Source organism: Dama dama, chromosome 5 (genome assembly GCF_033118175.1).
Source record: "Dama dama isolate Ldn47 chromosome 5, ASM3311817v1, whole genome shotgun sequence".
Lineage (NCBI taxonomy): Eukaryota > Metazoa > Chordata > Mammalia > Artiodactyla > Cervidae > Dama > Dama dama.
The window spans coordinates 112,554,443-112,580,217 of record NC_083685.1 but is presented as its reverse complement, the minus strand read 5'-3'; the positions used below and the strand labels follow the sequence as shown (position 1 = coordinate 112,580,217).

The following is a 25,775-nucleotide window of genomic DNA, read 5'->3' as shown; positions in this document are numbered from 1 at the left end:
TTAAAATACTCATTACATGGTGAAAAAATTTAGATATGGTTATTTAAATAAAAATATTATGAACATATGTGGCTTGCATTATAATTCCATTGGGCGGCGCTGCTATGTATTCAAACCAGTACCATCCACGTTTCTATCGACCGGGCTTCCGCGGGGCTGAATTGTGTCCCTCCCTGAGGTCCAAAGGGGCCAAACGAAGTGCTTCGACAAGTTCAGGCCGCAGTTTTGTCTTTTTTTTCCTGGTCCTTTTCACAAATAGTCGCTAAACAATTCCGAGAGCCTGCACGTCGCGTTTTGAATAAATTTGTTCAAACCGCATCCCGTTCTTTGCCCTGCTGCGCCTGCGCAGAGACGCGCCCGGTGTGAAGATTGTCCCGCTTTGCTCTCCGTCCGCCGCCGGGCATTTCAGTGAGCGCGCATCCCCGCGTCCTGGGAGACAGCAGCGATGGCGTTTCTGTGTCAGCGGGACAGCTACGCCAGAGAGGTGCGGCCTGCGGGGCGGGAAACGTGCTGCTCCGAGCGGGTGCGGCGGTGCGGGGCGAGGGGGCGCCGCGTGGAGGGGGCGCCGAGCTGGATTCAGTCCGGTGCGCTGAGGGTTGGGGTCGGGGCTTACTTTTGCATCCGTCTCCATCCAGTTTACCACCACTGTGGTCTCCTGCCGTCCCGCGGAGCTGCACACCGAAGGAAGCAACGGCAAGAAGGAAGTGCTGAGCGGTTTCCAAGTGGTACTGGAAGACACGCTGCTTTTTCCCGAGGGCGGGGGACAGGTACCAGGCCCATCTCGATCTCCTCCCTTCCCTTCCCAGGAAGCCCTCAATTTCTTTCTCACCCGGTGGAAAGTGTCTCTTGTCTCTCAGTCTCAGCTGTAATGAATACAGTTGGAAATTAGCTCAATTCAGCTCATTTGTTCACTCAACAGATATTTATCGACAGATACTTATCCAGCCCTAACACACCCTCTTTGGTACTGTTCCAGGCTCTGAGGGTAAAGGTTGAACGAGAAAGTGTCTCTACCTACATAGTGTATTTGTTGGAGGAAACAGAAAAAACGGTGACTAGATAAATAATATACCAGCTCAGATAAGTTCTATGGAGAAAACTAAAGTTTGAGGGAAAGAGAGTGATGGGATGATCTCCTAGGTAGGGGACAAGTTACTTTAGTCAAGAACTAAGGGAAGTGGGTGTTAAGCCGTTTCTGTCATCTGGTGATGCTGGTGGGGGAGGGGAACTATTTCCAGGGAGGGAGAATAAGTGCAAAGGACCTGAGGTCGGAATTCCATTAGCATGTTTAGCACAGAGGGAAAAGTTTCCTCTGAAGGAGCACAAGAGAGGGCAGACTTATCAATACTGTGATGGGGTAGGGACAAGATCCAGTGAGAACTTGAGAAAGGAGGATACTCACCTCAAAGGTGGGCATTGTGGGAGAAGCGTTCCCAGCAGAGAGAGTAGCACAGTCGAAGGCAGGGGAGCCTGAAAGAATCTGACAAGTCTGGTTAACTGCAAACAGTCCCATATAGTTGGAGCTTATGGTACATGTTGATGACAGGCTGGAGATGGCTTTGAAAAGCTAAGTGGGGACATTTCAGAGGGCCTTGAAGGATGTGTTAAGGTGTGTGGACTTCATTCAGGAAGCTGTGGTGAGCCATGGAAGTACTTAGGCAAAGAAATTATGTGAGAGAACATACTAAGTGGCCAGTGTAGAGGTTTTCTGATCTGCAGAAGGAAAACCTGCGACGTCCAGTATCCATAGTAGGTCTCATTTTATATACCACCCCTTCCAGGAAGTCTTCCCTGATTTTCCAAGATTGTTAGGACCCTTTCTTTTGAGCTTCTCTAGAACAGTGTACTTTTTTGAACTATAGCAGGCTGTAGGTCATTTTGCAATTGCTTGTTGGCATGTCTATATCTTTTCCAGACTCTTCAGTTGCATGAGGGACCATGTCTTACCGTTGGCATGTCTGTATCTTTTCCAGACTCTTCATTTGCTTGAGGGACCATGTCTTATTTACATTGTGTTCTTGGGCAGTCACAGTATCTTGTAAGCAGTTGTATTTTGTAATACTTCATATTTTTATAGTTTAATCTTAGTAGCAGTGAAGAAGATAGAATGGAAGAAGGGAGAAAAATTTGGATCATTTTAGAAACTATTGAAAGAGAAGAATCTAAACCAAGCAATGAGAATGAGGATTAAGTTTCTTTGGGTTTTACTAAAAGTTTCCTTGCTATAGTTACAACGTTTAATTCTGTTATTCTGTTCTAAAGACCAAAATATACAGGTGTTCAGAGTGAAGAGGACAGAGATAGTCCCCTCCTGGAGCAAAATGAACCACCTCACTTGGCATTGCCTTTCTCCCTTAGAGAATCTCAAATTCTGGGTGTGTTTTTCACATACTTGCCCTGGAGAGTCTTTGATTCCAGGAGTTAGGTGAGCCCTGCCTGCCACCACTGATTATCTTAATTTCTTTACGCAGCCTGATGACCGTGGTACAATCAATGACATCTCTGTGCTGAGAGTGACTCGCCGGGGCACCCAGGCTGATCATTTCACCCAGACACCCCTGACCCCTGGGACTGAGGTTCAAGTCCGGGTGGACTGGGAACGGAGGTTTGACCACATGCAGCAGCATTCAGGTAGATGGGTGGGATGGGACACTTCTAGCAGGGGCAGTTGCTGTTTGGGAATGTCAAGATGATTGAGATGTGTGGGTTCTCCAGGAGCTAACCTTTTAGAAGAGACAGACGTATTCAGAGTCAGGATTCTGGCAAGATGTGATAAATGTTATAAAAGCAAAATGAGCAGGACTTCCCTGGTGGTCCAATGGTTGAGAATCTGCCTGCCAATGCAGGGGAAATAGGTTCAATCCTTGGTCCAGGAAGATTATACATGTGCCACAGCTGCTGAACCCCATGCTGCAACTGCTGAAGCTCACATATGTTAGATCCTGTGCTTTGCAACAGGAGAAGCTGTCGCAGTGAGTAAGCCTGGGCACCACAACGAAAGTAGCCCCTGCTCATCACAACTAGAAACAGCACACGCAGAGCAACGAAGATAGCACAGTCAAAAACCCTCCAAGATGAGCAGTTAAAGTATTAGAATAACTGCTGGATTTAAGTACTACTAACTCCCACTGGATATCTTCATCTGGATATGTCTCATAGCCTTCTTAAACTCAAAATGTCCAAAATGGAATTGAAAAGCCACCCCCTCCCCTTGATCTGGTTTTCCTTTCACCTCTTATGTTCAGTGCATGGCATCAGCATCCACCCGGTCACTTGAATCCTGGTAGTCTGTTCAGACCCCTCTTTAGGGATAGCCAGTCAGTCTGCATCCTGACGGTTTACTTTCTCAATACTTCTCTGCCCACTTCCACTGTCAACGCCGTTGTCCTTGTCCCACCTCTCGCCATCTCTCCCCAGCCTTCTGTAACAGTCTCTTGGCTAGTCTCCCCACATTCAGTCTTGCTACTTTGCAGCCCACTCTCCACAAAGCAGCCAGAATAATATAAAACTGAAAATCCGATCAAGCCACTCCCAGCCTTCAAGCTTTTCAGAGGCTGCCTGTAGCTCACGGTAAAGCCAAACATCTTGTCATGGGCTGTAAGACCTTCCTGGGCTGCTGCTTTTCTACTGCTCCAGCCTCATCCAGTGCCTCTGCTTCCCACTCTCCGCATCCTGGCCTTCTCTTGATTTCTTCAATATATCCTGTTTGTTTCCTCCTTAAAGGCCTTTGGCTGTCTTGTTCCCTTTGCTTTCACAGTTAGCCCTTCTCCACCTCTTGCTTTTTTTCCTCCTCCTCACTGTCATCGATCAGGGATAGCACCATAGCTCTAGTACCAAGCCCTGTGCCTTGTATGTGTAGGCACTTGATAAATTTCTGTCAAATGGGGAGTTCCCTGGTGGCCTACTGGTGAGAGTTCCAGGTTTACAGCCGTGACCCAGGTTCAGTTCCTGGTTGGGGAACTGAGAGATCTTGTAAGTTGTGCGGTAAGGCCAGGAAAAAAACAAAAATTCAAAACAAAAAACATGCCTAAAAGATTTTCTTTTTGTCAAATGAATGGATGTGGCTCAATGAGAACTTGAGTTCAAATCCTGCCTCTGACGAGGTACATTGATTGCCTTGGCAAGTCATTTATTTGATCTCTCTAGGCCTCGATTTCCTCATTCATGAAATGGCATCATAAAGCTTCTTGCAGAATTCTCCTGAGGATTTTCAATAAAGTATCTCTCGAGAGTATTACTCAATGTCTAGCAGGTCTTCAGCAGAATTTCTGGGATGATATTGACATGGGGATTGTGTGACTGCCTGGGATCTTTACTCTTTTCCTGTCTCCTCTCTCTGTTCAGGGCAGCATCTCATCACCGCAGTTGCTGATGATCTTTTTGGGCTGAAGACAACATCATGGTGAGCAGGGGACTGTCCAGCATGGGTCCCTGACTGCCAGCTTCTCATGGGTTAGGGGCAGGAAAATAAAAATCTGCTTTGCTCACCTGGTCCCTGTGAAGATGGGGTGGTGGATGACTTTGTTTCCCCCTGAGAAACATCTGCCTTTGCTTAGGAGTGAACTAGAATTTGGAGCCCAGTGACCTAGAGGGTGAATCCCAACTGCATGACCTTGATCAAGTTCCTTAATATTAACCCCTTCACCTGTAAAATGGAAGTGACAGTCCCTGCCTTGTGACATTTCTGTGAGGATTCAATAACAGCATTTATATGAACATGCTCTGTAAACGATACTCTTCCTTATACTGTTCATCATCCCCGTCAGCATCCTGTGACCACTCTACTTCTGGCAGGGAGTTGGGGCGACTCCGGAGTGTCATTGAGCTGGACAGCCCCTCTGTGACTGCAGAGCAAGTAGCTGCCATCGAGCAGAGTGTCAATGAAAAAATCCGAGATCGGCTGCCAGTAAACGTGCGAGAACTGAGCCTGGATGATCCAGAGGTGGAGCAGGTGAGGGGAGAGCCAGCGGGGTGTCTTATGCAGAGTGCCCACCCGAGGACTCCTCATCAAAATTCAGACAGCCCTCCTCCTTTCCTCACGTTCCAGGTGAGGGGCCGGGGTTTGCCGGATGATCACGCTGGGCCTATTCGAGTTGTTACGATCAAGAGCGTCGATTCCAACATGTGTTGTGGGACTCACGTGAGCAATCTCAGTGACCTTCAGGTAAGTGAGAGAGGGCTCTTGAATGGGTGGGAGAGAGGGTGTCAGGGGTGGGGGATCACAGCAGGGCTGGGAGTGATGGAGGGGACACCCGAGGGGTCCTGAGCGAAGTCACTCCATTATTGCTCCTGAGCTGTTTGGGGAGGTCTTGGGGTCTCTCACCCTCGGGTCCAGCACCTGCTGTGGCTTACCCATGTATACATGTGTATGTTACGTTCTTGCCTCATGTAGGTCATTAAAATTCTGGGCACTGAGAAGGGGAAAAAGAACAAAACCAACCTGATCTTCCTGGCTGGGAATCGGGTACTGAAGTGGATGGAGAGGAGTCACGGCACTGAGAAGGCGCTCACAGCTCTGCTGAAGTACGTATGCCCCCTTCCTGGGCTCAACTCTCAGCTCCTGGGCAGCCAGAGTGTAGCCTGCCCACCCGTACAGGAGACAGAATACTCTTATCTCTGGGAGGTGAGATGCGGTCATAAATGCTGCAGCGCTTTGGGTAGTTAGCCAGATGCACACAGAATGGTTTCTTCCTTTATATCCTCTCCCCCCAACCTTCTGAGGCTCCATCAAAATGTCCCCGAGTCCCATCTGGAGGGAGACACACCATCAGGAGGGGCATTGTTGATTTACGCCCAACACCAGAAGCAGTTGGGAAACTGGGGAGGCCTCCACGAACCTTTCTCTTGCAGGTGTGGAGCAGAGGACCACGTGGAAGCAGTGAAGAAGCTGCAGAATTCCAGCAAGCTCCTGCAGAAGGTGATTTATCCATGGAGGGTGGAAAGGGCGTGGGCTCTGCCTGAACAGGCTCCCAGACTCAGCCCCTCACCTGACTGGATGTGCAGTGTGGCAGCAGTGAGGGGCAGAGGGAGATGGTGCTCCCTCTGGTTACCCTTTCCCCACCGGATGACTGAGTGACACTGTCCATTTCAGAACAACCTGAATCTGCTCAGAGACCTGGCTGTGCACATTGCCCACAGCCTCAGGAACAGCGCGGACTGTGGAGGTGTGATCGCATTACACAGGTGAGACAGGCCGGGGGCGCTGGGCTTCGGGCTCAGCCTCTTCCCGGCGTAGAGTGCAGGAGTGGGAGGCGGGTCACCCCCGTGGTATTCTCAAGACTGAGAAGACCCTAAGTAATGTGTTACCTTCCAGGTTTCCTGGGTTTGATATAAACATCTTCACATGTAACTTTCTTAGCACCTTGCCTCAGATCCTTCACCATCTAACAATTCTCCACTTACCTGGGAGAATCCTGTTTAAGGGAAACAGAAACAACGTAAAGCAAAGCTTGTTGTAACGTGCTCAGGCCGAGAAGGACGTCGGGCTGGCCCTCCGTTTGCCCTCTTTCTTTGGCACTTTGCAGGGAAGGCAGCGGGGAGGCCAGTAGGAGGAGCTGGGCTTCCTGCAATTTCCCAGCTCCATTTGCAGCCTGGGTCTCACGTCTGTGCCCTTTGTTTTAGGAAGGATGGCGATTCTGAGTTCATGAATATCATCGCCAATGAGATTGGGCCAGAGGTAAGAGGCGCGTGAGGTTGTTTGTCCACCCTAGTTGGAGACCTTGCAAGGGGTCTTCCTCATGAACATGTGGAGAATAGGAAATAGAAACTCATTCAATGCCATTTTCTCAACACTAACCGTGAGCCAGGCTTTGTTTTAGGTGTCAGACTTGCTCAGTGGTATTGACCTTTCTGGGCTGTGTCATTTACCAGCTTTGGAGCTCCTTTTATCAGAACTGGAATTCCTCCATACCACCCATATTTATGTGTGCCAAGGGCCTGATTTCAGAAATATGGGGGTTGGCTTGGTCCTTAGAAGGCCATCCCTTCTGTTGACCTTTGCCTCTGGCCTCAGGCATTCCTCCCAGTCCTGACTGTCCAGAGTTTAGTGTTTTCCAGGTCTCTCTTTTGCCTTTACTCCAAAAATACTCTTTGAAATAGTCACTCTGGGCCAAGCAGTGTGTACATCTCTCTTCATAATCCTGTGTAGAAGTGCACATTCTCAAGGAGCTCACTTTTATATGGGAAGATAGCTATGTATGCTGATCTTTGTAATTTAGGGTGGTTGATGCTAGAGTGAGAGGAGTGCATTCTCTGTCAGGCTGAGGAGGCTTCAGGGGAGGGGCCTAGAAGACTGCTCAGGAGTCGGCAGACACAGGAGCCGGGGCGGCCTGGCCGAGGGAAACATGGAGGTGTAGGCAGTGGCAGGCACAGTGTAGGAGGGCAGTGGGGTGGCCAGGCTCCAGAGGTTGGCAGGAGTCAGATCATGAAAGGCATTTTATCCTTGATCATGGTCAGCAGCCTTCTGCCCCCTACTTAATGTTCAGCCTGAGTTCCTAAAGCCATTGTCAAAGTTTCTTGTCCCTTATGGGCCCCAGAGTGGAGGGGCTGTCTTACCATCCATCAGGAACATCACTTGTGGTTTAGAGGGAAAAGCTGTTTTTCTTTAAAGTATAGTCGACATATCACATTGTCTTAAGATGTACAGTGTGTTGATATATATTGCAGTGTGATAAAAATGTGTCCTTGAGGCTGAAAAGAGTGCAGTTTAGAGGGGATTGACTGCGTGTCTTTAAGTATCAGGGCTTATCTTCTTGTCTTCCATCCTAGGAGACCCTCCTCTTCTTAACTGTGGGCGATGAGAAAGGTGCTGGACTCTTCTTACTGGCAGGACCAGCTGAGGCCGTGGAGACCCTGGGGCCCAGGTGATTAACTGTGGACAGCTATGTGCGGGTGGGAGAGCCTGTAAGCCTAACCTGCTAACACAGCCCTTGATGAATGCAAAGGGCCACCACTGTGTCTGCATCTTACGTTGATCACATCACAGCCGTGTGAGGTTGGCTGAGCAGAAATAATGATCACCACCATCATTCGCACTTTGCTATACGAGGGACAGCACGTCCTGTGCTTCAGATCTCACGGTTAAAGTGAGAGAACTGAGACTCAAGCCCAGGACTTTTTGAAAGTCCTTTTCTTTTAGAAATTGAGATTCATAAGTGATGCTTGAATATAGGTTTTGGATTCTCCCTAGGCAGATGAAACAGGTGCTTAAGGCATCCATAAGATAGAGGCAAACTTGGGGGAAAAAATTAGGATTTTGAAACTGAATCAAAAAGCATTGATGTAGTTATTATAGAAAAGTTAGAATTGTGTTGGACTTTTATTTTTTGTATTTTCTTATTTTAAATTAGCTATGGAAGTGGAGTATGTCATGTTCTTTGTGGCATTTAGGGTTTTTGAAGTCCTTGATGGGCTCTGATGAATACATGTTCATTGTAAAACATAAAGGAAAACAGAAGTGTTTAGAGCAGAGGTTCCTGACAGCCAGGTGAGACCTATAGACTGGTTTGGCCTGTGTACTATTTTAAATTTTCAAAATTAGTTGCTACCTTTTAAAATTAGGAGATTTTTTCTTAAAAATGTATAGAATTCTAGCTTTTTAAAAAATGGTGGGGGTGGGAAAAGGCATGCTCTGGCATTTCTGTGTCCACATTCCTCCAGGGTAGCATCTGTGAGGAAGTAAGTGCCGGCTGCCTCTTCAGACACCATAGACTCAGCCAGTGCCGCGGGCCCACCCTTCTCACTCAGCCCCAGTTGCTTCACTCACTGCTGTTCCCACAGGCCTTTGTGTCTACAGCTCTTTACCCTTAATTATGCTTGCCCTGCTCCCTGGAGGTTGCTGTAATTTAGCCCATTTCTAGGGCACTTCCGTTGTTTCTAGTTATTCACTCTTATCAACATGCTGCGTGTATCTTTGTGCCCACATACAACTATTTCTAGAAGCCTTCTACTTTTTCTCTCCCTCCTCCTCAGCCCGCGAGGAAAGCTTCAGGGCTGGCCTGGTTTTTCCCGTGACTCTCCCCTAAGAGACCCTCCCTGACCATCCCTCTGCTCCCCAGGGTGGCTGAGGTGCTGGAAGGCAAGGGCGCTGGGAAGAAAGGCCGCTTTCAGGGCAAGGCCACCAAGATGAGCCGGCGGGCAGAGGTGCAGGCGCTTCTCCAGGACTACGTCAGCACGCAGAGCGCAGAGGAGTGAGGACTCGGGTGCCCCGCTGGTCCTCCGTTGACAGCGGGCCTCCTGAGAACACAGAAGGAGTCTCTTGGACAATAAAATAGTTTGACTTGAAATGATTGTGGTACCATGTATATTTATATGACAAGTGACGAATTTATGCAGTGTATTCCAGTGTGCTTATGTAGTCAGCATCTTTGTGAATAAACAGATTTCTTTCTTTCTTTTTTTAAATTTTATTCAAGTATAGTTGATTTTCAGTGTTGTGTTAATTTCTGCTATATACCAGAGTGATTCAGTTATATAAACTATACCTTCTTTTTCATAGTCTTTTCCATTATGATTTGTCACAGGATACTGAATATAGTTCTCTACGCTACACAGTAGGACCTTGCTCTTTATTTGTTCTATGTATAATAGTTTGTATCTGCTAATCCCAAACTCCCAATCCTCCGCCTCCCTCCGCCCCCGTGGCAACCACAAGTCTGTTAAGTCTGTGAGTCTTAAACAGCTTTCTTTGGCTCCTGTTATGTATATCCTACCCGTGAGTGTTATGTTGATGAAATGTATGAATGTATCTAAATCCAGCTGCAGTCTTTTCCTTGTAGAGAAATGCAGCTGCCCGAGGAGATAAGAGTCAAGCTGGAGGCTTGGCTTAGGACGTAGACTCACATCTCCTTGTTTTCTCTTACTTTTTCCCTAGTCTTGTGTTTCAGAATTAAGAACTATCAATGACTGTAAATAGGTTAAGACTCCACAAAAATATTTGTAGAAAAATGTTCTAAGTCTGCTACTGAGGCAGGAAAAGGATAGAGATACCAGGCAAAACTAACCCAGAGAAAGCTGGGGTCATTATTAATATGAAACAAGTAAGACTTTAAGGCTCATTATTGAAACATCTTTAGGTTAAGAGCATAGACTTTGGATTTTCACAGACCTGAGTAGAAATCCTGGCTTTGTGCACCTACAGGTGGTTAAGTTATAAAGAAAAGCAGGAAAATAATTTAAAGTCAGGACAGCATTTACCTCTGGGGAGGGAGTGAAGCAGCACGGAGCAGAGACCCAAGGTGGGGGTGGGTGGGAGAGTGGTTTCTTGAATGCTGGCAACATTCTGTTTTTTGACTTGGGTGGCATTTACATAGGCTTTTGCTTATTAATGGTGGCTCAGCTGGTAAAGAATCTGCCTGCAATGCAGGAGACCTGGGTTCAATTCCTGGGTTGGGAAGATCCCCTGGAGAGGGGAAAGGCTACCCTCTCCAGTGTTCTGGCCTGGAGAATTCCATGCACAATACAGTCACAGAGTCAGACTTGACTGAGCGACTTACACTTCACTTTGCTTAATAGTTTTGCATTGTGGCCTGCATTTATGTTTTATTCCATGGGGTTATTTCACAATTTAAGAATACAACTAAAAAAAAAAATCTGATTCTGTCATTTACTCACTTAGGAAAGTTACCTTGCATTTTCAACCTTCACTTTCCTCACTGGTAAAATGGCAGTACGTGCTCAAGAAAGCACTTTGTGGGACTTCCCTGGTGGTCCAGTGGTTAAGAATCCACCTGCCAACGCAGGGCACACAGGTTTGATCCCTGGTTCTGGAAGATTATACATGCCGAGGGGCAACTAAGCCCGTGAGCAAAACTTCTGGGCCATGCACTTGAGAGCCCATGCTCTGCAATAAGAGAAGCTAATACAATGAGAAGCCCGCTTACTGCGACTAGGGAAAGCCTGAGTGTAGCAATAAAGATTGAGCATAGCCAAAAATTTTTAAAAAGCACTTAATGGATTCCCAGAGGTGATCTAGCAACTGGTCATTTTTGATCACCTAGTGTTCTGTTTCTCTTTACCTGCAAATCGAGGATTGATTGTAACAGTAGGAGCAGTTGGCCTTCTTCCACCCCCAGGTGAGCCGCATCCCTGGGTGGGGCTGCTGTGGATGGATTTGGGTGCAGGCACCTCATGTGCTTTCCTAGTTATATTAGAGCTATGATTGAGCCCAAGGGAAGCTTCCTCTGAACCCAGCGTGTGTGTGTGCATGCTAAGTCGCTTCAGTTGTTTCCAACTCTTGGCCACCCGTAGACTGTAGCCCACCAGGCTCCTCTGTCCTTGGGATTCTCTAGGCAAGAATACTGGAGTGGGTTGCCATGCCCTCCTCCAGGGGATCTTCCCTTGAACCCAGCAGCTATCAACAAATAGCTTCAGATTAGATGCCCATCTTCTTGTTCTCACCAGGAGTTTATTCAAGTAAAATTCCCACATGAAGAAATTCTGCTACTGTTTTGCTAGAGAGACAGAGGCAGGGAGCATGGCTTCATTGAATTTTTCTGGAAGGAACTGAGTGGTTACCTAGTGCAGTGGCTTCTAGACTTTTGTCTTTAGTTTAAATAAAGGAAGCTTTTCTTCATGAGCCTTACATATAAAAGCCCATTTCAGAAATGGACGAAAGTTGTGTTGATCTGGTTGGAAAAGGAAGTGGGAAAAAAAAGAAAAGGAAGTGGAGGCATGGAGTTTTGAAGGCACTCAGGAGGTCCCTGAGGGGTTCCTATGGAGCCACAGGGCACCATTTGGAAGCTATTGAGTGTGCATGCTAAATCGCTTCAGTCCTGTCCGACTCTTTGGGACCCTATGGACTGTAGCCTGCCAAGTTCCTCTGTCCATGGGGATTCCTCAGGCAAGAATACTTCCTCCAGGGGATCTTCCTGACCCAGGGATCGAACTTGCATCTCCTGCTGCTCTTGCATTGCAGGTAGATTCTTAACCACTGAGCTTAGTTCCCTAACTAGGGATCAAACCTGTGCTTCCTGCCTTTGAAGCACAAGAGTTTTATCCACTGGACCACTAAGGAAGTCCAACAAGAAATTTTTTGATGTGCCATTCCATTTCAAAGCATAAACAAATCCCTCCCCCAACCACCTGTGTTTTTCCATCACAGGGCACTCAATTATGGTGTCTGTGCTGGTCCTTCAAATCAAACTTATGGTTCAATCTTGAGTCTCCTGATGAGGTTCTGTGCTTACATGTGTGTGTGATACACCTCTAGAAAGTTCAGGGTAGATTCAGCTCTGGTGGGGAATAACATTTTTCCGTGTTTTAAGAGCCCCTAAGTAGAGAACGACAGTATCCAATTAGTTTTCTCCCCAAACGAAAGAAGTTAAAACAGTTTGTCTGGTAAGACTGAAAGCCACAAGACAGCCTACTTGTCGGGAGTTGGAGTCTGGAGCCTGAGACTTCAGCTGGAGCCAGGAGGCAGAGGAGTGGGAGAGGCAGGCTGCAGGGAGGTGGCCAGAAGGAAGAGGAGTTTGAGTTTCTGAGGCAAAGTTTGGGCATTGTTGTTGCATCAGTAGGCTGCTTAGGGGCATGAAAGGCATTAAAAAAAATTTTTTTTTTGGTCTCACTGTGTATCATGTGGGGTCTTAGTTCCCTGACCAGGGATTGAACCCATGTACCCTGCATGGGAAGTGTGGAGTCTTAACCACTGGATCACGAGGAAAGCCCTCAAAATGTATTTTTAAAAAGTCTGTCTCCAACCCTGCTCCTGCCCAATTTTCCCTGCTAGAGATAACTACTAATTTCTTACCTATCATCTGGTAGTATTTTTTTTTTAATAGATGGATATAGATCTTCCCTCTTTTGAAACACACTGTACACCTCTGCATCTTGCTTTTCTCAGCTAAATGAGTGTCATTTTTTTAAAAAAACATAGTGTAAAAGTTATGCAGTACAAAATGGAATCTTTGATGAGAGATGGGGGCATATTATTTGCTTCACAGAAGGCTCCTTACTTTTAGAAGGACTCAGGCAGGATTCCCTTGAGCAGAGACCCAAGTGGAATCATTTTGTCTTGTTTTGCTTGGCTGTTTGGTTTGTTGGGATTCTAGTTCCCTGACCAGGGATCGAACCCAGGGCCCCTGCAATGGAAGTGCAGAGTCCTAACCATTGGTCCACAGGGAATTCCCAAGTGAGTTCATTTTCATGTGTATGTCATCTCCCTCTATCCCTTTATATTTCTATTTCCTCCGGGCGTACTAAAAGGAGCAGTGGACTGGGGGCTACCCCTGCTTGCCACCACTCAGGTGAGTTCTGATCATGTAGACTAGACCATATCATTTACTATCCATATCATTTTAAAAAAACAGTTGGGTACTGTTTTTTTAAGGAACTAAGAAAAATTATTTATTTGACTGTGCTGGGCCTTAGTTGCATCATGGGGCATCTTTAGTTTCAGCATTCAAACCCTTAGTTGCCACACGTAGGATCCAGTTCCCTGACCAGGAATTGAACCTGGGCCCCCTTCATTGGGAGCACAGAGCCTTAGCCACTGGACCACCAGGGAAGTCCCCAAACTTGTGTCTTTCTAAGAGTAAAAGGGTTGCTCTACACATCTCTCCAGAGCCACAGTCACCAACCAGGATGCGTGCCTGCATGCTAAGTCGCTAAGTTATTTGCAACCCTATGAACCAAAATCCACCAGTCTCTTCTGTCCATGGGATTCTGCAGGCACGAATACTGAAGTGGGTTGCCATTTCCTACTCCAAGGGATCTTCCCAACACAGGGATCAAACCCGCATCTCTGGCGTCTCCTGCATTGGCAGGCAGGTTCTTTACCACTAGTGCCACCAGGGAAGCCCCCACAAACCAGGATGGTCTCCGGCAAAACCCAGGGTGTCTGGTTTCCCTGCTGAGACTCTCTTTGACCTTCAATTTCTTGACCTGCAAGTGGGGATATAAACACTATGTCCTCAGAAAGAAATAATTAGGAAAGTGCATCAACATTTGAGCAACTTGCATGAAAACACTAACTAGTTGTATGAAAGAAGGGAAAATAAAGCAGCAGTTTTGGAACCAGTGATGTCATTCATGCCTGTCAGAGGGGCCCTAATCCAATGCCCCAGGGAGAGGAACAGTTTGTATTCAAGGGAAGGGATGGATTATCTTTTGTGAGGTTCGCCAGAAAATCAAGCAGAGTGAGTTTATTTTATTTTATTTTTTCACAAATAAGGGAGTTTATTGAACATCATATAATGCCTTTACAAACCATGGAGCAGGAAAATTCAGGACTGTATACCTGAGCAAGAAGGCTGTCAACTATTGAATTCTGAAAGGAATTCAACTTTAGCACTAATGATACATTGAGCTGCTTGGATAATGAAGTTCCATAATACTCATCAGAAGAGCTATTAACAGATCAGTAACACACACACACATTCATATATATTTAATAGAAATGAACATGGCAAAACCTGAATTGAAGGTACATTTTTCTAGTGAGGATTTGTCTTCGCTTCTACCAGATGCCCTGGGGCATTATTGAGCTAGAAACATTTGGCACAAACTTTCCTAGACCACACAAATTAATGTAAACACCAAGCCCAGTGTGGGCAGATTTGTGCTTAGGAATTCATCAAGTAAAAAAATGTTCTCCCTCAGCCCATACGTAATAAGACCTGTGAGAGGCAGCTTTTCTTTATGGCTCTTTTTCTCAGCAGAGATTTTCTTTCTAATCCTCTCACTATAGCCCTTCTACTGCTAAGTCGCTTCAGTCGTGTCCGACTCTGTGTGACCCCATAGACGGCAGCCCACCAGGCTCCCCTGTACCTGGGATTCTCCAGGCAAGAACACTGGAGTGGGCTGCCATTCCCTTCTGCAGCAGAGTGAGTTTAAATATTTATTAGAGTAACATTAAAAGAGAATAATAGGTATTAATTAGCATAAAATGTGGTAGAGTTTTAGGTACACATACATACACATAGATTGTATATTCTGGAACATTGTTAGAATCCACTTTTTTTTTTTCATGTGGACCATTTTTAAAGTCTTCTTAAATTTGTTACAATATTGTTTCTGTTTTATGTTTTGGTTTCTTTGGCCATGAGGCCTGTGGAATTAGCTTCCTAACTAGGGATTGAACCCAACCTGCACCCCCTGCATTGGAAGGTGAAGTCTTAACCACTGGACCATCAGGGAAGTCCCTAAAATCCACTTTTGCAGCATAGAAATAGTGAGAAGGGGCTCCCTCTGGGCTCAGAAGGTTTTATGACTCAAGTACCCATAGATTTCTGAAGACACAGATGTTGCGGCTCACACCCGGGTGAGGGTCGCCTTTGTAATTATGTGTGCACCTTTAGGTGCTGGATCAGATTTTAGTACGAAAGACGAAAGACATCAGATGAAAGCCAGACACAGAGCAGCAGACAGCCTAAACGTCCTATAGCTGCACCCCACCCTGTAGTCCTGAGTGGAAACCAGAGAGTCGGCCAAGCTATGCTAGAATGCCAGGCCTTTCCCTTCATAAGAACTTAAATAAACTTCATGGTCCTGCTGGGAAACAGGCAGCTCAACATACCCTAATGAAACACTCATGCAGAAAGCTTCTACGTCGCCCATTCCTTTCCTGAATTGGATCCAAGCTATGACTAAAGAGCCCTTGACGGAGGGCAACTAGGGTTATTTGGGAACGAGTGATAGAGACATTTTCTTCTTTTTTTTTTCCAGAAAGGTCTGTACCTTCTGTGCAGACGACTGCTGGCAAGAGTGCCTGGCTCTCAAGGTCAAGGAACAAGAGCGGGTCTTGGTAAAGTGACCTGAGCCTGGGTCCAGGGCAGAAGAGGCACTAACAGTGAGAGCCTTCTCTGTCTTCTGCTGAGCCCTTCTGTGAGCACCCTGCAGAAGCCACCTGCAGCCAAGGCCTCCTGTAAACATCCCTGCTCATCCTCAAACACCAACCTCAAAGCCAAGTGTTTCAGAATCAAACCTTCCCTCTGCGAAAATAAAATTCCCTCTTTCTTCCATGTCACCTGACTTGTTTTTCTTGTTGTTGTTTGAAAGTGAAAGTCGCTCAGTCATATCTGACTCTTTGCAACCCCATGGATCATTCATAGTCCATGAAATTCTCCAGGCGGAAATACTGGAGTGGGTAAGCTGTTCCCTTTTCCAGGGGATCTTCCCAACCCAGTAATCAAAACCAGGGTCCCGCATTGCAGGGGGATTCTTTACCAGCTGAGTCACCAGGGAAGCCCAAGAATACTGGAGTGGGTAGCCTATCCCTTCTCCAGGGGATCTTCCCGACCCGGGGATTGAACCAGGTTCTCCTACATTGCAGTCAGATTCTTTACGAGCCGAGCTACCAGGAAAGCCCAACTCGTTTTTGTTGTTGTTGTTTAATATTTATTTATTTGGTCATGCTGGGTCCTAGTTATGGCACTCAGGATCTTTGACCTTCATTGCGGCATCTAGGATCTTTCACTTGTGACATGAGAGCTCTTGGTTGCAGCATGCAGATCTAGTTCCCTGACCAGGGGTCAAACCCAGGCCCCCTGTATCGGGAGCATGGGATCCTAGCCACTGGACCCCCAACAGAAGTTCCTTGTTGTTATTGTTGGCTTGGACATATAATAAACAATCCAAGAATTCATTTGTTCATGTATTTAATAGATACTGAGAGTATAGCTAGTGCCAGACACTGTTCTAGGAACTGGGCCACACTAGTGGATAATACAGCTGTGATCACTGTTCTCAACGGCATTTTAAAGGAGAGAAGCAAATAAATGTAAAATTATACATTCTGTTAAGTCAAAGAGGAAAATAGCAGGGTGAAGAAGAGAGAAAAATGGTGGGGAGGGAAGCAACGAGTGTTGTAGCAGTGACAACAAAGGCTTGGGGGAAAATGGAGTCTTACCTGGGCACCAGCATCCAGGCCATTTCAACACAGCAGAGCACTTAATAGGCAAAGAAAACTAGGTTTCTTTTGTTTTTTGGGGGTTGTGCTGTGTGTCTTGTGGGATCTTAGTTCCCTGATCAGGGATTGAACCCAGGCCCTTGGCTGTGAAAGCACCTGAGCCCTAACCACTAGACCACCAGGGAATTCCCCAAGCTATTTTGTTCTAAGACAACTCAGTTGGTTTCCCTTGCAACCAGAGGGTCACTGCTAAGCTCCTTCTTTATATGAAATTCTGGACTTCAAACTGTCCTCAGCTCCAGAAGATGACCAGGGTCTTAAAGAGGCTGATGGATTCATCAGAGTCACACATACTTTGGTATCTTTTATGTGGCTGTTATAAGAAGGAAGCAAAGAATAAGACATGAAGCTTGTGTTGCTCTTCATCCAAATGAGTCTCTCCCATCACTTCTAGGCCATTTCTTCTGGTCCCCAGAGGCTCCCCTCCCTCCCCACTAACAGAAGGTAAATGCTTTGTTACACTCCAGCAAAAAGAGGGTGATAAAAACATAGTCTGAAAAAGATCTCATGAATACAAGGAAGTTACACTTGACAAAACCCCCCTGCTAATTGCAATTCCAAATAGTGCAAGGCCGGGAACTTCCTGGTGGTCCAGTAGCTAAGACTCTGTATTCTCAAGGGAGGGGTCTGGGGTTCAATTCCTGGTCAGGGAACTAGATCCCATATGCTGCAACTCAAGATCCTGCCTATCTCAATGAAGATCGAAGATCCCATGCAGCAAAATTTTTAAAAATACACAAATATTTAAAAAATAGTGAAAGGCAGACTTCAGTGCCACTGAGTAATTTTTATTTTATTATTGTTTCAGTTCAGTTCAGTTCAGTCGCTCAGTCGTGTCCGACTCTTTGCGACCCCATGAATCGCAGCACGCCAGGCCTCCCTGTCCATCACCAACTCCCGGAGTTTACTCAAACTCATGCCCATCGAGTCGGTGATGCCATCCAGCCATCTCATCCTCTGTCATCCCCTTCTCCTCCTGCCCCCAATCCCTCCCAGCTTCAGGGTCTTTTCCAATGAGTCAACTCTTCGCATGAGGTGGCCAAAGTATTGGAGTTTCAGCTTCAGCATCAGTCCTTCCAGTGAACACCCAGGACTGATCTCCTTTAGGAGGGACTGGTTGGATCTCCTTGCAGTCCAAGGGACTCTCAAGAGTCTTCTCCAACACCACAGTTCAAAAGCATCAATTCTTTGGCGCTCAGCTTTCTTTACAGTCCAACTCTCACATCCATAAATGACCACTGGAAAAACCTTGACTGGACAAAACTTTGTTCGCAAAGTAATGTCTCTGCTTTTTACTATGCTATCTAGGTTGGTCATAACTTTCCTTCCAAGGAGTAAGCATCTTTTAATTTCATGGCTGCAGTCACCATCTGCAGTGATTTTGGAGCCCCCCAAAATAAAGTCTGGCACTGCTTCCACTGTTTCCCCATCTACTTCCCATGAAGTGATGGGACCAGATGCCATGATCTTAGTTTTCTGAATGTTGAGCTTTAAGCCAACTTTTTCACTCTCCTCTTTCACTTTAATCAAGAGGCTTTTTAAAAAATTTTTTTATTTTTTATTAGTTGGAAGCTAATTACTTCACAACATTTCAGTGGGTTTTGTCATACATTGATATGAATCAGCCATAGAGTTACACACATTCCCCATCCCGATCCCCCCTCCCACCTCCCTCTCCACCCGATTCCTCTGGGTCTTCCCAGTGCATCAGGCCCGAGCACTTGTCTCGTGCATCCCACCTGGCCTGGTGATCTGTTTCACCATAGATAGTATACATGCTGTTCTTTCGAAACATCCCACCCTCACCTTCTCCCACAGAGTTCAAAAGTCTGTTCTGTACTTCTGTGTCTCTTTTTCTGTTTTGCATATAGGGTTATCGTTACCATCTTTCTAAATTCCATATATATGTGTTAGTATGCTGTAATGTTCTTTATCTTTCTGGCTTACTTCACTCTGTATAATGGGCTCCAGTTTCATCCATCTCATTAGAACTGATTCAAATGAATTCTTTTTAAAGGCTGAGTAATATTCCATGGTGTATATGTACCAGAGCTTCATCAAGAGGCTTTTTAGTTCCTCTTCACTTTCTGCCATAAGGGTGGTGTCATCTGCATATCTGAGGTTATTGATATTTCTCCCGGCAATCTTGATTCCAGCTTGTGCTTCAATTACCAGTTGGTATTAAATGTATACAGTTCTGCCAGGCATGGTTCTAAGCACTTTATAAATATTACTTGTTTAATTCTCAAAACAACTCCATGAGATGAGCGCACTGTCATCCTCTTTAGAGATGAGGATACAAAGTCTATACTTTCAGGGATCATTTCTATAGTTTGTTACTAGAGATGAGGATACAGAGGCACAGAGAGATAAGGAGCTTGCCTGAGGTCACACAGCTAGTAACCGGCATGGCACAATGTTGAACCAACAATCTGGCTCTTGAATCCATCTGCCTATCCCCCATGTAGTATGGCCTCTCAGCAGCATATCTAGTATATTAGTAAGTAATTACAGAAGTACTAGTGGTAAAGAATCCACCTGCCAATGCAGGAGATATAAGAGACTCGGGTTCAATCCCTGGGTTGGGAAGATCCCCTGGAGGAGAGAAGGCAACCCACTCCAGTATTCTTGCCTGGAGAATCCTATGGACAGAGGAGCCTATAGCTGACCAGGCTCCTCTGTCCATGGGGTCGTACAGAGTCAGACACGACTAAAGGGACTTAGCATGCATGCCTATAAGTACTATTAATATACTTTAAAAGAGCACACAAATTATATATATTTATATATATAGGGCTTCCCAGGTGGCTCGTGGTAAAGAAACTGCCTGCCAATTTAGGAGATGTAAGAGACACAGGTTCAATCCCTGGGTTGGGAAGATCCCCTGGAGGAGGGTACAGAAACCCAGTCCAGTATTTCTTACTTGGAAAATCCCAGGGACAGAGGAGCCTGGAGGGCTACGGTCCATAGGGTTGCAAACAGTCAGACACAACTGAAGCAACTTAGCACATATATATATATATATCCAATATCTTTTATAAACTAGCATCTCTCTTATGGTTAAATAAGTGATTTCAGGACAGGGGCATTTAAGGATCTTAAGGCTTTTTGGTGCTTTTGGCAAGGAAAAAGGATCAAATAAACAAGCTATAAATAGAAGTGAAAACCTTCCATTACAGTGTTGCCACATAGCCTTTAATTTTACCTCTGTTAGAGCAGGTATATACATTATCGTGCTGAAAGCCAGGAGTTGATTCTTACAGGGTCCAAAAGAGAAGCCCCTAATTCCCTACATTTAATACTAAGCTTGTCTGTCTCCTCCTTTCTGTTACCCTGGGCTCGATTTCTATGAAGACAACATTCTATGTGTTTTACAAATGGTGCTCGAAAAAGTGTACTTGGCCTCTTTTGGCTCCTGGTGTGGGTGAGTCCGGGATTTCCATTCAGCTTTGGAAAAGACTGAAAAGCCGTCTTGCTGGAAAAGTTCTGCTGTCCCGTTTTCTTTGGCTGTTTTTGCTGCTTGTTACCATAAAGATTAACTCGTCCTGAAGTTTTGCATGAAAACTAATTTTGAATTTCTGCTCTTGTCATTTGCTTCCTCGCCCCAGACCAGAATCCTCTAGTAGTCTTGGTCTCAACAGCAAGGCACCGTTTCTGGAATTTGACAGCAGAGGGTGCTATGAGCCTAGGGTTGCCCAGGCCTCCGCCAGGAAAAAGATAAAGAGGCCCCGGCTGGATTCAGCCAGACAGCTTCACATCTTGGCCCCTTGTGGCTTCTGAAAATCTTGTGTGTGGGACATGGAGCAGTCAGTTCTCAAGAAGCCAACAAGGAATCAAGAGACAAGGTGTGGGCTTCTGTAAAGAATTTGTTATTTGTGTTTTGGGGAGTTTTAACCCTTCTCTGGGCTTCCCTGGTGGCTCAGCTGGTAAAGAATCTGCCTGCAATGCGGGAGAACTGGGTTGGATCCCTGGGTTGGGAAGATCCCATGGAGGAAGGCATGGCAACCCACTCCAGTGTTCTTACCTGGAGAATCCCCAAGGACAGAGGAGCCTGGTGGGCTGCAGTCCATGGGGCTGCAAAGAGTCGGGCACGACTGAACGACTAAGTACAGCCCAGCCCTGGTAAAGTTGATGCTTGATATTTTATGCCCTTGATTCCACCAAGACCAGAGATTCTGAATAGTGCTGAATCCTAACTTAAATCGGAAAACGGCATCTGACTGTCTGGGCTCAGCCTTAGTTGGCAATGACGAGGCTAAACACACTAAGAAGTTGAGTCATCGGTAAATATGGGACTTGTTTTGATGCCTTGTTTGATGTTTTGATGAAGAAAATCACCATCAACCAGCACACCCAGCACACTTGCTCCTTCTGGAGAGGAAACTGAAATGAAGAGCTGAGTTGTGGCGATGTGGTACTGTGGTTCCTGAATGAAAATGGTAGCTGTGGGTGCCTCCAAGCCCACGTCTGCAGTCACAGTCACGTCTGTCACGAGACAACTGGAGGCATATACCAAGGCCAGTAGAAGTTTCACCATCTGAAACATGGCTAGCCGATAATAAATGACTTAATTTATGTAACAAACACACAAAAAAAAGAAAACAGCATCCGTTGTTCCCATTTCTCAGGTGCCCCCGCCCCCGAATTCCTCTATATTGATGCTATCAAGGGCTACCGCAAGACAACAAGGAATATTTTTTCTTTTTTTTCATCTTTTTAAAAGCTGAGGCTTGAATGTTACCTCCAGGTTATCTCTCAAATTTTCTCAGTCTTCCTGAAATTCTGCATCTTTAACTCATTTTTTTTTTCAGCTTCTTGACTCCCTACAGCCCTTTTCATGTCTTTTAAAAATATATATATATATTTATTTAGTTGCACTGGGTCTTAGTTGTGGCATGTGGGATCTAGTTCCCCAACCAGGGATCAGACAAGGGTCCAACCCCGGGCCCCCTGCATTGGGAGTGCAGGGTCTTAGCCACTGGATTACCAAGGAAGTCCCCTTCACATCTTGATTATTGACAAAAAACAACAGCAACATTTTGTATTTCTGGCTATTTCAGTTACCTTTGCTCTAAGCTAATTTGCTTTGTAAGACCTATTTTTATAAAATCCTTCACAGCAGGCTTTTATGGCAAGATAGGCTAAGGAACTCATAATATAATATAACCTAATGGACACACACTCAACATGCTCACTACTTCTGACAAGTGTAGAATACATCCATCTTGGAGAGCTGGCTTCAACAGTTTCGATGTGATTTCACAGCCACGGTGAGAAAGGAGCCTCTGAGAATACAGAGGGAGCTTGGGTAACGTGTGCAGAAAGTTGTGGCTGCAGACTGGCCTCTGATGGCGTTAGCAATCACCTGGAATATAAACTTGTCAAGATTCTAGACATGAACAAAACGGGAATACTGTTCAACAGACAAGAACTCAGAAAGGTTACTGCTTGTGTTCCCTTTCTGGAACAAACAAACAATATTTGCTTTGGTGTGTTGGATCAACTCCAGCCAAACAAGAGAAGAATTCAAGAAAGAGAAAAACGTAGGATGCAAGAAAATGAAACTGAGAACTGCAAGGAAAGAAAAGCTGCTTTACATGACAATGAACCATGAAATCTTCCAAGAGCTGATTCAAAACATCTAAAAAAAAAAATCATAGAGACACACTGTTCAAGAAAGTCATGGACTGAAAATAAAGCAGGATATAGTTTATAAATGATCCTGAGAACCGAAGAAGCAGAAGGAGCTCTATTTTAGACCACGAAGGCCATGCCTCCTTCAGCCAGGTAATTTGGAGTGGGAGTGGGGTCAGGGGGACTGGCGGATGCTCTAATTTTGTGAACCATCATTTTGGATTTATAATAGTTGCTAACCACATGCATTTCCCCTGATGCACTTTGCTGTTTCTTTTCCCTTTGACTGCTTTTTATAGGCTAGTTTCACAGGATCTTTTTAGGTGATATATTCAAACTATTTACCAGTTGCTATGGCGTGAGCCCTGAGCATTTTCAACAAGTATTTATTGAGTGCCTTTGTGTGCCAGGCATTATTCTACATGCTTGGGATACACCAGTGAACAAAACAGTTCCTGCCCTAGTAGAGCTTATCTTTTAGTCATGCAGACACATCAGAAACAATGAATCTAATCAGTAAGAGAAAACGAAAGAAAGGGAGCAGGAAAGAGGAGGGCTGGGAATGCAGAGGGTGAGAACAGGGAGAGAAAGGTATGGAATGGAAATTTTAAATCGGGTGGTCATGGAAGGCTTTGTTGAGAAGATGAGATTCAAGCAAAGATTCGACAGAGATGAGAGCATCAGGCAGGCGGGTATCTGAGGGTAGGGCATGGGGGCAGGGGAGGAGCTGTTGCCAAGCCCTCAGGCTAGAGTGTGCCTGGTCTGCTCCAGGGACCTCAAGAAGCCACAGTGGCAGGAGTGGAGGCTGTAGGGGAAGCAGAGGAACAAGATGAGGGTCCTTTGTCCCCCACCGCTCCCCCCACTGCCACCAACCCAGGAGGAGGAGTGCAGTTCTTACTCTGAATGACATCCACCCACAGAAGCATCTTAAGCACAAAGGCCCAGAGTCTGACTTTCAATTTAAAATAATCACTGTCGGGACTTCCCTGGTGGTCCAGTGGTTAAGAATTCACCTTCCAATGCAGGGGACTCAGGTTCCATCCCTGGTCAGGGAACTGTTCGTAATATCCTACATGCTCCAGGGCAACTAAGCCTGCGCACCTCAACTAGACAAAAGTCAGAGTGCCAAAACTACAGAGAAGCCCCTGTAGGCCACAGTGAAGACCCCGTGCAGCTCCCGCTCCCCCCAAAATCGCTATGGCTGTTCTGATGAAAAAAGACTGCAGGAGGCATGGCAAGAAGCAAGGGGGTCTGTCAGGGGGCTGATGCTATCTTCTCTAGACCTGGACGACAGCATCAGCCCCCTGACAGACTCCCTTGCTTCTTCCCATTCCTCCTGCCGATGGGAAGAGGTGGGTTCTTTCTGGAAACACTTCGAAAGTTAGAGAGCCCTTGGGATTTCCCGACCCACTGGATGTGGGAGTGAGGGAGAGAGAGGGAAAAAGGGCCACTCCTGGCCTTGAAGGATGGTGTTGATCCAAGAGGGGCAGGACCGGAATCCTGGGGTCCCCTTGCTGGGCCCTTGAGTGCTGTTTTTGGGGAGTCCCCAGGAAGGCGTCAGGACAGCAGGGGCACTTGGGGAGCTCTTGCACTAGTGCAAAGAACCCACCTGCTATTTAGAGCCTGCTGTTGCAGAAGACCTAAGAGATGCAGGTTTGATCCCTGGTCAGGGAGATCCTCTGGAGGAGGGCATGGCAACCCACTCCACTGCTCTTGCCTGAAGAATCCCATGGACAGAGGAACCTGGTGGGGTATGGTCCATAGGGGTCACAAAGTGTCGGACACGTCTGAAGTGACATAGTGCCCACGGATGCACGCAGTGTGTCTGTTCCCACGCTTCCCTGCTGACAGCAGTCCTGGGTATTGTGCCTAGCGTTCAGCTTCCCCCATTCTCTTCTCTTGGAAAATGAACCTAAGTAAGCTTAGTTCTTAAAGTTTTATTCATGTATTTGTTTGGCCGCACCTCAAGGCATGTGGAATCTTATTTCCCTGACCAGGGTTGAACCTGTGCCCCCTGCAGTGAAAGCTCACAAACTTAATCACTGGAATGCCAAGGAAGTCCGTTAAACTTTTTATTTTTTTAATTAAAAAATAGGTTTGTAATTATCCAGTTAGACATCAGGGAGGTCTTCTGATTTTTATGGGACAGTTGACTAAGTTTAACTACCTGAAAACAAATGTTACTCATTAAGAGATATTAGTTAATTTAAAGATACCTAAAGTATACGAAACAAAAAAGAAAAAAATTAGGGAAATTCTGAGACTTTTGGACCACACAGTTTTTGTTCTGCTGTTTTTATTGTAAGGGCGTTTTAACTCAGATGTTGTCTCATGAAAGAACAAACTTTTTCAATTTTGAATTTTCCTTTAAGGTCTGTTGATCCATTTTGTTGTTGTTTAGTTGCTAAGTCATGTCCCAAACCTTTTGTGATCCTATGGACTGTAGCCCACCAGGCTCGTCTGTGGGATTTCCCAGGCAAGAATCCTGGAGTACAAACTTTTAAATCAGAATGATGACTTTTCATTACAACTCTGTAAGTTGAAGATAATAATAATAAAAAAAATAACAACCCAACCGGCTCTTAATATTTCTCATATTAAAGAAAGAAGTTTTAGAGAAATCGCTAATGAATCTGATGTAATATTTGTCCAAAGTTCAGCAGCTCTTTCAGTTTCATTCCATACTTCTTATTTGAAAATGTTAGCAGGAGTTATTTCTGGGTAATGAGGTTGGAGTGACTCTTATTGTCATCTTTATAATTTCCATAGTTGCCAACACTTCTTAGGGAAACAGTCTTCTTTGTAATTCCTATGTGTGATACTTTTATAATCAGGAAGAGCCAGAACTATGATTTTTAAAGGTTGAGTTAAAATACCGTTTGAGAACAAATGGCAGCTTCTCAAATGTCAACTCGGCAAAAAAGAGTATTAACTAAATATTCTCTGAAACTCTCTTATGATTTTACTCCAGAAGGGGTCATTGTCTTAAATGGATGGCTGGCTTCAGGAGGCTACTTCCAAGAAGAATGCTGGCCCTGGCCAGTGAGTCTGGGTGCATGTGTGTGTGTGTGTGTGTGTGTGTGTGTGTGTGTGTGTGTGTGTGTGTGTGTATTTCCTGCTGTTCATGGAAAAAGGACAGGTTGGTCAACAAGAACAAAGAGACCAACCCGATGGACATCATTGTTAACAAAGAGATGGCATGATTGGTAGTTGCCAAGGAATATGAGGAACAAAAAAA

The 25,775-nt window shown here is 45.7% G+C and overlaps 1 protein-coding gene and 1 pseudogene across 1 annotated transcript; both read left to right on the top strand.

The window, feature by feature from the left end:
- The first annotated feature begins 251 nt into the window (after positions 1–251).
- On the top strand, positions 252–9,407 carry AARSD1 (alanyl-tRNA synthetase domain containing 1). Its single transcript, XM_061144108.1, has 12 exons — positions 252–484; positions 636–767; positions 2,472–2,631; positions 4,345–4,402; positions 4,795–4,951; positions 5,048–5,164; positions 5,393–5,523; positions 5,851–5,917; positions 6,092–6,183; positions 6,622–6,676; positions 7,768–7,862; positions 9,057–9,407. Exons 1-12 carry the CDS (start codon positions 446–448, stop codon positions 9,190–9,192), a joined length of 1,239 nt encoding a protein of 412 aa, XP_061000091.1. The 5' UTR covers positions 252–445; the 3' UTR covers positions 9,193–9,407.
- Positions 9,408–19,204: 9,797 nt separating this feature from the next.
- On the top strand, positions 19,205–19,289 carry LOC133058004 (small nucleolar RNA U3; annotated as a pseudogene).
- Positions 19,290–25,775: the final 6,486 nt, after the last annotated feature.